The sequence below is a fragment of the Solanum dulcamara genome, chromosome 8, assembly GCF_947179165.1.
Source record: "Solanum dulcamara chromosome 8, daSolDulc1.2, whole genome shotgun sequence".
Classification (NCBI taxonomy): domain Eukaryota; kingdom Viridiplantae; phylum Streptophyta; class Magnoliopsida; order Solanales; family Solanaceae; genus Solanum; species Solanum dulcamara.
In genome coordinates this window covers 70,674,734-70,688,820 of record NC_077244.1, presented here as the reverse complement: position 1 = coordinate 70,688,820, position 14,087 = coordinate 70,674,734, and the positions used below count along the sequence as shown (strand labels likewise).

At 30.3% G+C, this 14,087-nt stretch overlaps 1 protein-coding gene across 1 annotated transcript; it reads right to left on the bottom strand.

Annotated features, from left to right (window-relative positions):
• Positions 1-11,742: 11,742 nt before the first annotated feature.
• On the bottom strand, positions 11,743-13,812 carry LOC129899680 (transcription factor CYCLOIDEA-like). The gene is made up of 3 exons (XM_055974703.1): positions 13,456-13,812; positions 12,136-13,340; positions 11,743-11,984 (listed from the first exon to the last, which is right to left on the bottom strand). Exons 2-3 carry the CDS (start codon positions 13,225-13,227, stop codon positions 11,934-11,936), a joined length of 1,143 nt encoding a protein of 380 aa, XP_055830678.1. The 5' UTR covers positions 13,228-13,340; positions 13,456-13,812; the 3' UTR covers positions 11,743-11,933.
• Positions 13,813-14,087: the final 275 nt, after the last annotated feature.

The following is a 14,087-nucleotide window of genomic DNA, read 5'->3' as shown; positions in this document are numbered from 1 at the left end:
AAGAAGAAGAAAGGAAAAAAGTTATTTGAAATTAAAAAAAAATGAATTAATGCTTGTATCAATAGTTTATGCATATTTTAGAGATAAATTAATGAAATCAAGAGAAAAATAACATAGACAGATCATCTAAAAGAGAAGAAGAAAGGAAAAAAGTTATTTGAAATTAAAAAAAATGAAAAAAAAAGAAAAGAAAGAAAATATTTTTAAAAATACTAATAAAATAAAATTTTACACATCTCCAAGCTCCTAGCGAAAACTGCACACCATTTTTTGTACCACATCAATATTTTGTGTTTAATATGTTCAATTTTAAATAATATAGGTATTTAATAAATACTAATCCTAATTAAAGTGTCTATATGAAACATGTGAACAACTTTGAGTGTCCATTAATGACTTAAGCCAAAGAAAAACTTATCAATATTTACAGTTTAACCAAATTTATTTGTTAGTATAATTGAAATATTAAAAAAATCTATACATTAATTCCTTATATTATACTTAAATACAAAGCCTATATATTTACCGGCTATTTAGTGGACTGGATCATGTACAGCGAGATCTTTGAAATTCAATCAGAACATCATCCAATGACATTGAATTATAGTTATCCCTTTATAAAAGAGATTTGTTCCCTCATTTATCATTGCATAGGTGCTCTAATTATATGTTTAGCGTTGATATTGAAGTTTGATTAAATTCAAATTTGTATCGAAAATCTTATATTAAGGTATAAAATACTTTTTAAAGGAAATAATTTCATACCCATAACTCATACCAAAAAAAATTGATTATAAAAGATTTTTTTAAAAAAAAAAACACTTTGATCACATCGATTACTGAATATATATTCACTTTGATCACATCGATTATTGAATATATATTTATAGTGTCCTCCATTCTATATTTTAAAAAAAGTCTCTAAATGATTTTATAAAGGTTTTGGTCAATTACCATGGCCTTAAGATGTTAGACTCTATATATGGATCCTTTCTTATAGTAAATAATCTAATTTTAGTACGAATTTAAACGCAAATTTTATTTTTTTAGTAATGAAATTCGTATATGCAGGGATAAAGAAGCTAGCAAAAAGTTTTACAGATAACTATTTTATAGTAACAAATGAAAATAATATTTAAAGATATTGAAGTAAGCCAAGTACAACTAGTTGACTCTAGAAATGTAGTAATAATATACGTCATTCTTTTGATAACATGGAAATTATTTTATATGGTGAAGTTGAATTTGGCACCTAATTATCCAATTTGAAGAAATTAACGCCATATTTGTGTAGATGCCATTCTAACAGCAATTTTTTTATCAGATTATAGTCGTAGTCCACTCAAGTACTTTAGATGCTGGGTTTTATTTTTTCTTTTATTTTATAATTATAATATTATTTCATCTTAGACTGTGGAAACTCTAAGTTGAATACAAATACTTAACGACATTAAATTAGTGATCCTTTGGTTTTCTCATTCTTCTTTCTTATTAATTAAATTAATAATATTAAAATGAGTAACAAATTGACAGACAAGTAAGGCCTCTCTATCATTTCATCCAATCATTTCTAAAATTGTTTATTTTGGTCTTCAGATAAATGGATAACGTTCAATAAAAAAAGTTAGAGAGGAGTATTATTTTGGCATTATATTCCCTTTCTTGGAGTATTTTCTTTAATTTTTATGCCAATTTAGTCAAATATCATCGAAGATAACTGTCAAAAACACATCTGAACTATCCTTATTTTTTGAATTTCATACCTAAACTCTGAGTTTCATACCTATACTATCACTTATTAGTTTGATAAACACACATTTCTCTTTTATTTCACTTTCATCATGGTGTGTATATTACACTCTCTTTAATTTAATTTTTTTTGTCACATCACACTCTACATAGACAATATATTCCACCTTAATAAAAATTAAATAAATTATTAGAATTAGTTAAAATTAAAGATTAAAGTATTACTATCTCTCGCCCAAAAGAATTATAAAATAAAATATGAAATATTTTTCTTACCTCACTCCATCACTTTCTCTCACCATAGTATCCCTACCCTCACCCCACCCTACCCCACCCCACCCCAATTTTTTAGTTTTATTTTTATTAATTAAATTTCTTTTATAATTTTTTTAAAAAAATTTTTTACTTCATCCCCCCACCCCCAACCTTTTCAGATAATAATTTAGATATTTTAATTTTTTTTTAAAAAAAATTTACCCCCCCCCCAACCTTTTCAGATAATAATTTAGATATTTTAATGTTTTTTTTTAAAAAAATCTTCCCTGCCCCACCTAACCCTTTGCTTTCAAAAAAAATTCTCATTTTGTGTTAGATATATACATATGATTTTAGGAAAGTATTTTTTAATTGCCGCAAGACTTTTCTTAAAATAAAATTTTTATTTTTGTTATATTCGTTACCCAAGTAGAAAAAAATATTTCCCTAAAAATATATGTACATATCTACCACAAAATAAAAAAAAATATTTAAAAAATATAAATTAAGAGCGGAGGGTAAGATGGGGTGAGTATAATTTTATTTTTTGAAAAAATAAAAATAATAAATTGTTTTAGGAAGGAGTGGGGGAGGGGTGAAGTATGATTTTTAAAAAAATATTTTATAAAAGAAATTTTAAAAAATTTAAAAAATAAAAGGACGGGGATTTGGGGGGAGGGGGGAGGAAGGAGGTAGTGGAGTGTGTGAGCAAAATATTTTAAATTTTATTTTTTAAAAAAATAATTTCTTTTTTTGGAGATAGAAATACTTTAGTCCCTAACTTTTAATTAATATTAATAATTTATTTAATTTTTATCAACGATGAATGTTTTATCCATATGGAATGACATGTGACAAGATTTTTTCAAAAAATAGAAAAAGTAGAAAAAGCGTATTACAAACACCACTGAAGTGTGTTTCTCAAACTAATAAGTGATAATTTATGTATGAAATTCACACTTATGAAACTCAAAAAAAGATGATAGTTTAGATGTGTTTTTGATACTTATTTCAATATCATCAAAATAGTGGTTTTAGTGCTTGTTTGGATTGCTTATAAGTGTTTTTAAGTTAAAATAAATTTAAAATATTTTTGAATTATTTGGGTGAATTAAAAAATATTTATGAGTATTGATTTTAAGGTAAAATAATCAAAATACGTCAAAAGTTATAAGTTAGAAAAATCCAACTTATTACTTTTGAGTTATAAGTCAAAAACTAATTCAAACATACTTTTATAATCTATAAGTCTTAAAAGATTATTTACAATTTAAAATTGTGTAATTTACATAAATCTCATAGTGTTAAGAGACAATTAAAAAAAGGGCAGCCCGGTGCACTAAGGCTCCCGCTATGCGCAGGGTCCGGGGAAGGGCCTGACCACAAGGGTCTATTGTACGCAGTCTTACCTTGCATTTCTGCCAGAGACAATTACATTATTTTTCTACTCTTTTGCAAATTACAAAAATTCCTTAAAATATATAAATTTCGAATACATTACTAAACTTCCGAATACATCAGCAGACATTCGAATACATAAGGGAGAGATGTATCCGGGAGGGGATAAATGTATTCGAGAAGGAAGTAATGTATCAGAGAGGGGATGAATGTAGCCAAGAGAGGGATAGAGATATATCAGTGAGAGGAGAGTAACGTATCCGAGAGGGATTTTTGAATATTTTTTAATCAATAGAAAATTTTAGAGATTATTTTAAAATAAAATGTGTATTTAAGCCATCTCCAACCCATGCCAAATTTTACACCAAATGCTATATGTTGTGTAAAATTTGATGCAAGGTTGCTCTAACCCATGCCAAATTTTAGCACCAAATTTGGTGTGTGAATAGTTTAGCACCAAATTTGGTGTGTGAATAGTGTAGCATCAAATTTGGTGTTACACTATTCATTACACCAATTGTCCTTTATTATTATTTTATTATACAATACTTTTAATTAAATATTATATAAAAATTGGTATATTTTAATTAAAACATTTTATTAGTTTTACGTAATATTTTTATAATATTAATTTTAGATTAAAATTAAAAAAAATTATATATTATTTTTAGAAAGAATTTTGTTTTATGAAATAAGAAATATAAATGAAATAAGAAATAATAATATAATAATGAAGATGGAAAAAAAATTGTGTAAAATTTGGTACAGTGGGTTGGAGTTGCACCAAATTTGGTGTAAAATTTAGTGTTAGGGTTGGAGATGCCCTTAGATATTTTTTCCTTTAAAATTAAGCAAAATGGACATGGGCCGATGAGTCTTGGACCCTCAATGAGATACATAAGGGGTCAGTCCATTTGGACCATCACTTCTAGATGTAGCCCAGACCCAACACAGCACAGTATAGTGATCGCATTTTATTTTATTTTAAGTGTCAATGTATGTAGCTTAAATCCATAGTAATATCACTTCTTTTTTCTTTTTTTCAAAAGCCATCACCATTAGGTTGTAAGCCTAGTGATGTGGGGAATTTGGCTAGACCCCTATCATGTGACATATATAAGTAGAAATACTTAGAGAGGGACATGGACCTTGCCTCTGACTAGTAAAAGAGATTGATCAAACAATCTAAAGAAAAGGAAGTAGCCTATACAAGTTCCTTTCCGGGACTACAACAGTATAGTGATCACTTGTGGGCAAAGTTCTTCTAAATATAGTTCCATCTTTCCGACCCAACAATTTGGAATTGATAGTCCCTTTGGGGACATCCGATAAAATTAAAACGATATAGAGAGATACATATAAGGATGACATGTACAAATCGAGAATGGTCCAAAAAAATTTTAAAAAAATAAATGGAATTGATAGTTCAAATGAGTACGTACATTTATCAGAAATTATTATTTCATCTTTGCCACAATAGTGCAAGAAGATGAATTTGAATAGTAGCAGGTAAATGTGAGTATATAATTTGGGAAAAAAATATTTTGGTATCAGTTAGCAACTGGGGGACTGATGCAGAAAGGTGATTGATATAATATTTTTGGGGGGGATTTGTCCCCTTTAGTTAATTACGTCGCTAGCTACTTCTATATATACTTTCACATCACTTGATGTGAGTACTCTTCTTCTCAATTACTCCTTCCATTCCAACTTGCCTGGTTTCAGACAGGTCAGTGTGATCACATTCTTCCAAAAAAAATAATCTGCTATTTAGGTGCCTAAAACCTAGCGGATGTATGCTTTGTACATTTCTATTTTTAGTTTACTGAATTTTGCTTTGAAAACTTTTCTTTTGAGCCCAGAGTTCATCGAAAATAACTCTTCTTATGGACTATACTGAATATGTTGTTGTTGATCATTATTACTTGCCTTCCAAAAAACACAAAGAAAAGAAATGAAAAAGGGGAGAAGACATGACTACTTTTAGTTAAGACAAAAATCCGGACTAATTAAAATGGAAAAAATACATAATTAGACATACTTTACTATCAAATATATTATTATTACCTATACTTTTAAAATACTAAGTGTTTTACCACTAATTAAGGGTTTTCTACTGTATATTGAGGAAGATACATTTAGGTACATGATGTTTTGCTATCAGATACACTAAAATAGGGAGAGAGGCGAGCGAGATTTGTTATGTATCCCAGATACATATGAATCAAGCTATATATACACTAGATACATATATTTATATGTATATGATGTGATTCATACGTATTTGGGATACTAAATACATAGGAGAGTGGCGAGCGAGATGGGAGAGAGGTGAGAGAGGCAAACGAGATTTGTTACTCCACTTGGATACAATGTATATAGAACAAATTACACCTAATTTTGACCTCATGTATCTCGAGATACATGTATCTAGACGTATCTGAATGTATCTGGACACACCAAAACCTGATAAGATATGTAATATTATAAACTAGAATGTATCTAAGAAGTTAGCTCATAAACTAATGGGATTTATGTAAGTTTCCCGAATAATATCAGTAACATGAGAAGAACTGCTCTATACTGTCGGGCCTATACCGGCCTAAACGTAGACCCATGTAAATTTTGGGATGTTGGCCCCAACATAAAAAATCCTAACTATTGCTAAAGATCATATTCAGGCTCCACCTCTTACATTTACGTATTTGATGACATTTTTGAAACAATACAGATAGTAACTCTGTAATAACAAAGCCCCATATGGTAATTTAGCACTAATCATCTACTCGCATCAGAATTAAAGATTACAAACAATTTGAGAAGAAATTAAACATGCCACAATTTTGATACTTCTCATCTTCTTTTCTTTTTTTCAATTTTACCTCTTCCCCACCGTTTTTTTTTTACATTCAATCCACGACCTTAAGGTTAGAGGCAGAGTGTGCTTATAACCTGAGCAATCTCTCTTATTTTCTTGCTGACATCTTGAGGGTCCTAATTATATGAATCTTGGTATTATATACCATTAGTTTTTCCTGATGGGCCTTATTTTCTAATTATCAGTAACTATTATTCTTGCATTTTAATGGAAGCTTACCTGACGTAGATTCGTTTATACATGAGGATAAACAGTGCACATATTAAACGTACGTATTTCCTTATTTTACAGTCGTCCCTCCACCTTTCCTTAAACGGTTAATTAGGTTTGAGTTTAAAGGCGGGTAAGTTTAATTTTTAAATTAAATAATATATGTGGTCAATTATAATAAGCCACGTGATAATTTTTGAATTGGAAAAAAAAAAAACATCAAGTTTGGGGGTGTTAGCTTGAGGGATATTTTGAGCCAAACATATAGGCTGGAGATATTTTTAGACTAATATATATTTTTGATAAAGGGTGTTTGTGAGCCATTTTTCATATATTAGGTGTATTTTTTAACCTTTTACAAATTAAAAAATGTGTAACATAAATGTGAATGAGGAAGCAAGGTATTTAATTTTGTATAAATATTATATTATACGATGTTTGGTAGTTGGTTAGGAGGTAAGTTATTTATGAATAAAACTAATACGACGTTTGATTTGAAATTTAAAAACACGCATAATTAATACGTATATAAGTTATGATGATATCTATGTTATTCATACATGAAAACTAATAGTCACATAAAATAATAAATAGATTATCTTATAACTAATTTTTTTTAAATACATGTGTACCCTCTTTACTAGCTAGTAGCTACCAAACGATCCCTTACTAGTAAAGAGGTAACTTGTCCATGTGCTAATTTTTGTATAAATTATACCATGTTTGAAAAGTAAGTTATTCATATATAAAATTAATACGACATTTAGTTTGCAGTTTAGAAATTACCCGCATAACATCGTGTACAAATTATGATGTAAAATGTGTATTACTGTAGAAAATGGAATAGCAAATACATGCATAACTAATTTTTGCATTACTAATAGGGATGTACGTGATCGTGTTGGTTCAAGTTTATTACATACCAAATTAAATTATTTTTGTCGGATTTTTAAATCTATAAACCAAATCAAACAAATTAAACTCGAGTTTTTTCAACCTCGGGTTTTTTCAAGGTTTTCCAGTGAAATATTCATACCAACATATAATTAATTTTTGCTTCAAATATTTCTTTAGTCCTACCAAAATATAACTATCTAAGGTGTTTCTTAAGAAAATAATACAAATATGAGATGAATGATGACACTAAAATATTCAACAAAAAATAATAATGAAATCACATAAAATAAATATTGAAAATTAATATATCCTAATAAAAATAATAATAATTTAAAAGTATTAAATCATGCTAAAATAAGTCCAATAAGTATTAATTACATGACTAAACATTAAAGATAAACTAAAGTAGGTTATATATTTTAATTGTCTAAATCGAGATAAACTAAAAGGTCGTTTGGTAGAGTATATTAAAATAATGTTAAATAGAATGTATTAGTAATGCTTGTATTAGTTATGCTTGCATTAATTATACATAGAATATTTTTTATGCATTGTTTGGTTTAGTGTATTAAAAAATAACATGTATTGCATAAAAATATTTATTTACAAAAATATCTTCAATAATTATGATGAAAAAGATGTAAAAAGGGTTTTGAAGAATAATTGAGTCTTTAACCATAATAATGCAATCATTAAATCTCCTTGCACTACTAATACACAATAGAATGTATAACTAACCAAACAAGATACTATTAATACACCTAATTAATGCATGCATTATTTTTACTAACACACTCTACCAAACGACCACTAAAAAATAAATATTCAACATTATTGTCATTATTATTGTTGAATAATTTTTTTCGTTAGCATTGTATAGATTTGATTTAGATTTGAGCTTTATTATAGTTAGTAATATTTATGGAATATAATCTTCATTGAACCACTCAAAATTGTATGTTTCAAACTTGAAATAATATGTTGAAAGAAAAAAATTATGAAAATATGAGAAATATTTATAAATTATATCAAAGTAAATACTTTTATGTATAAAATAAATTTTAAATTAAATATATAATATCGGGTTGGATTAATTTCGGTATAAACCAAACCAATCCAAGTACAATCGAATTTTTTCTTCCAATACCAAATCATGTCAAACCAAACCACTAGTCTTTTTTTTTGGTTTGACTCGATTTGCAGTTTTGATTCGATTTTGTACCCCCTTTAATTACTAATATATACCTACTTAATTCTAATTAGCTATCAAACGACCCAAAATAGTAGTAGACTCCCTAATTTTAACCACAAAAAAGAAGAAAGGAAAGCATTGAGCATGTTTGCGTACAGTAACCTAGAGGGAAAACTCATAGGTCAAAAACCCTAATTTGCGCTGCTTCCATCTAAGGACGATTGGGGACCATGAAGGACTGAATGATACTAGCTTTCTATAGTCTTTGCTGATAGAGTATAGCACCCTTACAAATTTCTTCTTCCATATTTTCATTAATATAATGTGTCAGAAAATTAACTAATGTTTTATATTTTGGCTATTTTATTATATAGTATGTTTTTCCAAGTGATACGTATCGCAAATAATGGAAACAAAACTCTTCAGTCTTTTTCCTCTTCTAAATAAAGTAGGGGAAGAAGAAACTGGAGAGAGAATTACTAACATGGAAAACATGTCATGTACAATGTGTTCTCTCTTCATTTCTCTATGGTAAGTCTTTAAACATAAATACATCCTCTAATAAAAAAATAGTTCATGAATAAATTTTTGGTGTCTTATTTACTTAACAAGTTTGGAATAACTTATTCCATCATTTATACCATACTGATGATGAAAAATGGTGAGATAAATTATCCCACCTTATTCCAGAATAACTAATCCTGAGATAACTTGTTCTCAATCAAACGACCCTTAAAGGAATAATCTGTAACATTATTAATGTATTTTCTTCTGGTTGTTCGTTTCAACATGAAACATGATAGGCGTATATAATGTTCAACAGTCAATGATTCAAAAATTTGCAGGAGTTTATAATTAGTGGAAGAATCAAAAGGAATTTGTGATTAGTGGGGTAATTAAAATTACTTCACAAATTTTGGGGGCAAGTACGCAAAATGGCCTCTAGGCCAAAACCTTTAATATGGAGCTAATCATAAGAAATTTAATTGATATTTAATAACTAAAATGTATTTTTTTATGTGAAATGCACTAGCTTGAAATGTATATTATACACTATTTGTACATTTATTATACACTTCATGTATACACTTTTTATATAATATAAATACACATTATACCCACTATATACGGTTTATCAATAGACTTTTTATATATATACACTTCATATTCACTTTTCATTCAAAATATATACACATTATATACATTTTTATCTTGTACACTTTTCAAACACACATTATCTATATTTTTATTTGAACGAATCTGTACCAACCAACTATAGATCGACGTGAACCAGTAAACTCATGATCGACGAGGGGATAATAGATGTTTCTTCCATTGCAAAAATGCCGAAGCAACACCGGAAAAAAATACTTGGTCAATTTGAAAAAGAAACACGAAAACATGAGAGAAAGGGAACAAGGGGAAAGGAAGCAGCGTGGCAACAGCTTGTCAATATTTTGGGGCTAAAATATAGTTAGGGACCAATAATCCAAAGTTGAGTCATTTAAATTTTGAGGGGTCACTGACTTTATTGTTTTTTAATTAAAAGGTTATCATCAAGATGTGTTGTATTTCCTCAGAAAGGTGAAACAAGAGGGGATCAAATCTTACCTCCAAAATACATTACGAGATTGATTGTAGTCGATCTCTCCAAAAAAAAGCTAAAACAGGAAATACAAATTTAACTAACAAAAAAATTGACTTTGTCATAACGAAATCTGATTGTAGAGAGTTGCCATTTGTCGAACAACAGAAAAGACAATAGACTCTTGGCCTTGGCCGGAAGCTGCTAGAATGTATGAAAATAGGTCATCTAATCATTGATGCAGCCAAGTTTGGCTATATAGTCAGCGAGCTGATTTGCTTCCCTGACTCGTAAATTTTTTAACACAAACTATTTTGATCCGTTCGTCTTACTGCTAGTCACATCAAACCTATTGGTGGTTTACTTGTGATATGAGTGGATGTTTTCCATCTATATATAGATTTTTAACTGGCTAGGTTGGAATATGGCGGGAGCATTGGGAGAATACATGATAGATTTTGAGGTTTGAACTCTATGAATTCTAAATTTAAACCTAAGTACTGCTGGTTAGGGATTGAGTACTAAATTTAATTATGTATATATAATTTCTTAACATAATAAATAAATGAATTTTGAGTCTAATTCTACTTCAAAAGTTAGTTCAAGAAATTAAGATTGTTTAAGTTCTATAAAGAGACCACTCATCTCATAATTGATCGATATGAGACTTCTTCAACAATCACAAATATAAAATATGAGTCAAAACTATTGAATCTGCCAAATAACTGTTAATTAAGCGTACATGTGCCCCTGCCGAGGAGGAAGGTGAAGTGAAAAAACATAGTTGAAGCCTTTCTTAGACAGAAAACTAAACAAACGGAGATTAATAAACGGATCATTGCCACCTTTTATACTTACCAAGATATATATGGCTATAGGGTTGAAGATGATCGTTCAATGAAAACAGTGTTTAGACTCTTTTTCGAATGAAAATAATTCGTATAATATCCTAAGATGAATATGGTTGTTTGACAAGATTAGAGGACAAAGAAACAAAAAGATAAAAGATAAGGTGTGCCAAGACTTGCATTTGAACTCTTAATTAGCTGATCAACAGAAAAGGTTATCAAAATTATTAGTCCCCCAAGAAAAATGAAATCAATTACTCAACTAGGGATCTTTGATGGATTTAAGTTTAGGACACTTTGATCTGCTCAATCATGCTAATATCAGGATTTTACTCATTGCTATAGGAAAGCCAGCCAACTGACAAATTGCTTGCTTAGTAAAACTGGCAATGAACTTTTCGGCTAACAACACATATCTATTGGCTCAACAACTTCCTAGTGATGCTGAAGGACCCTTTCCCACGGGCAAGAGAAGTTCCTAGTATAAGGTCAAAATTTGACAAGGCTATTTTTCTGTTAGTTAGGCAATGAATTTTTTTTATGTAAGCTCCTCCTCTTCTTTTTTTTTTTCGTATTGTAATTAAACTTTTTGGTATGAAACTGGGAATTTTTTTGATAAAAATGTAAAAAAGAATTGAGACTCTCATTTCTCCTAAATTTGACCCATTGAGATTTTAGCCTATTTACCCCAATGTTTTTGTATAATGATATGTTATTTAATGAACTCCGCCAAAGTTTTATTCAAAAAAAAAGAAAAAGAGATAGGCATATGCGCAGAAGTTTTTACACAAAAGAAACACACAATTAAAAGTACAAATCTATGTTACATTTACCAACAGAAACAGGTCGTTAACGTTCTTCTGCTCTGGCCGAGTAGCACAAAATGAAGAAGGAACTTCGTCCGCTTCCAATTTCCTTGCCCTAGCCTTCCCACAGCTTTCCACAAAATTGGAAGTCTGTAACTAATTGATGCTACAATAGAAATAATATTTTTTTAGAAAAATAAATTCAGAAGCTAGTGAGAAAATATATAAATTGAAATCATCTACGAGTGTTTAATAAATCTTTAAATTGTCGTGGATTTAATATTGAACCCCTAATAAACAAAGTCTGAAACCCCTACCTCATTGGAAATTCCAGCATTTTGCTCATGATAGTTGAAGATGCTAAATGGGTTCCAATTTCCATTAACCACCAAATTACAGTCATCAACACTATTCTTCTCATGATGAAAGGTGAGTTGTTCATGTGTTCCAGGTTCTTCACAAGTTTTATTAGCGGGCTTCCCAGATCCGGAAGGGTTCAAATCCTGAGCCGAGGCTTTCGATTTGCCAATTTGGCTCATTTTCTTTGTTTTTGTTCTCTCTCTAGCCCTGGCTCTTGCTTGATCCCTCGATTCCTTTGTAAGAGGTTCAAACGCAGCTCTACGAGCTGTGTTAAAATTCTTTTTCTTTTTCTTCTTTTCGTCTTTAGCAGTTTCCTTGTTTTTGTCATTAGAGGAAGTTTCATCAGTTCCGGATATAACTTCACATGACTCGGAAATAGAATTAGATGCACAAATTGCACCAATTCCAGTAGTAGTGGTGGTGGTGTTGCAGCTAGTTTGCTTATTAATGTGAGTAACCTGAGCATCATTGCCTTTGGCCACGAGCCCTTCGATTGCGGAACCCGATTTATTAAGCAACCATTCTACAGTTTTGCTGGCCTTATCGAATCCCAATAAGTCCTGCAAACGGAAAAACTTGCGAGCAGCATCAAGTGAAAGCCTCATCCTTCGATCTCTAGGACCACGAGCAGTATTGATCTTGCTGTGTCGATCTTTATTGGAAGATCTCTTATTTTTTTTGGAGATCCGTCCACTATCAATACTAATTCTGCTACTCATCACGTCCTCTCCTTTGTTTCCTCCTCGAACTTCTCCACCTCCTTCTTCCATTCCTTCTAGTACTTGATTGCTGATAATAACATTATCAGCGCAATTTGAAGGTTTAGTAGCAGTCTCGGTGCAGCTGTCAGCTAAGATGTGAACACTCAATTCATCTATCAAAGGAACATGTTGCTGTTGTTGGAGGTAATTATATTGGTCATAATGATAACAACTTTGAAAAAATAGTTCGTGTTCATATTGCATATAAGGAGAAGCTGGAATATTTTGGCATATTAAAGAAGACAAAATTGGGCTGAAGTTGCAGTTATTATTGCTTGGAGGATACATATTCGCACTAGCTGTAGCTTGAGGCGGTCTATGTGGTGGGTCTAGATCTTGAGAAAGACAGTATAAACACAGCTAAAACCTCTTTTGATTTGTCTGCTAATTAAGCAAGCTAGCTGAAATAAGAAGAAAATTAAACGAATTAAAGTTAGTAATTTATTTTCCCCCTAGCTAGTTCAATGTACTTGTGGCTCTAATATACAGTAAATTGAGAGAGGAAGCAATCAGTACTTTGAACTATATGGATTGACCAAAATGTTGATGAAAACAGTAATACTAGTATATCTTTTTTTTTCTTTTTTTTTTTCACGCTTGAGACGATAGCGCTTGATACAATGTATATGTGGGGGTTTTGATATATGATCTATGCAATAATATTATATTCTTGCTGTGTGTGTGTGAGAGCGCTCCCCTCTAGGCTACAATTGGAGCTTGAGAAGGGCAGGCATGGTGCTATTGTTGTAGAAGAGAGATAATGGAAGAATATGGGTGAAGGGGAAAGGAAACAACAATTCCCTCCATCTCTATTAAAGAAAAAGTAACTGGAAAGGGAAAGGAAATTTGACAAAAAGATGGCGATAGGAAAGAAGCTACAGCTAGTGGTACGTAGCGGTATTCTTGGAAGTGAATGGATAAAAAACGACTTGCTATCATGCCCCTTCACGTGATATCACCTGACACACACAGAAAAACTACTCTCCCTCCAATCTCCTTTCCAACACCCTAGCTAGACCCTCCCCCACCCCCAACGCCTACCCGCCGTACATACATCAATAGTGTAAAAATGTGATATCTTAATGAGATATACCATGCTCCATTATTAATCAGAATTTTCGGATTCAAGATTTGATATAGAGAAAATT

What these genes read in the sequence shown, in the direction of transcription:
- LOC129899680 (XM_055974703.1), bottom strand. Translation starts at nt 13,227, where the DNA reads ATGTATCCTCCAAGCAATAATAACTGCAACTTCAGCCCAATTTTGTCT. An exon ending in ATGCTGGAATTTCCAATGAG is followed by an intron (nt 11,985 to 12,135) that starts GTAGGGGTTTCA and finishes TTTCTATTGTAG; the next exon opens with CATCAATTAGTTACAGACTT.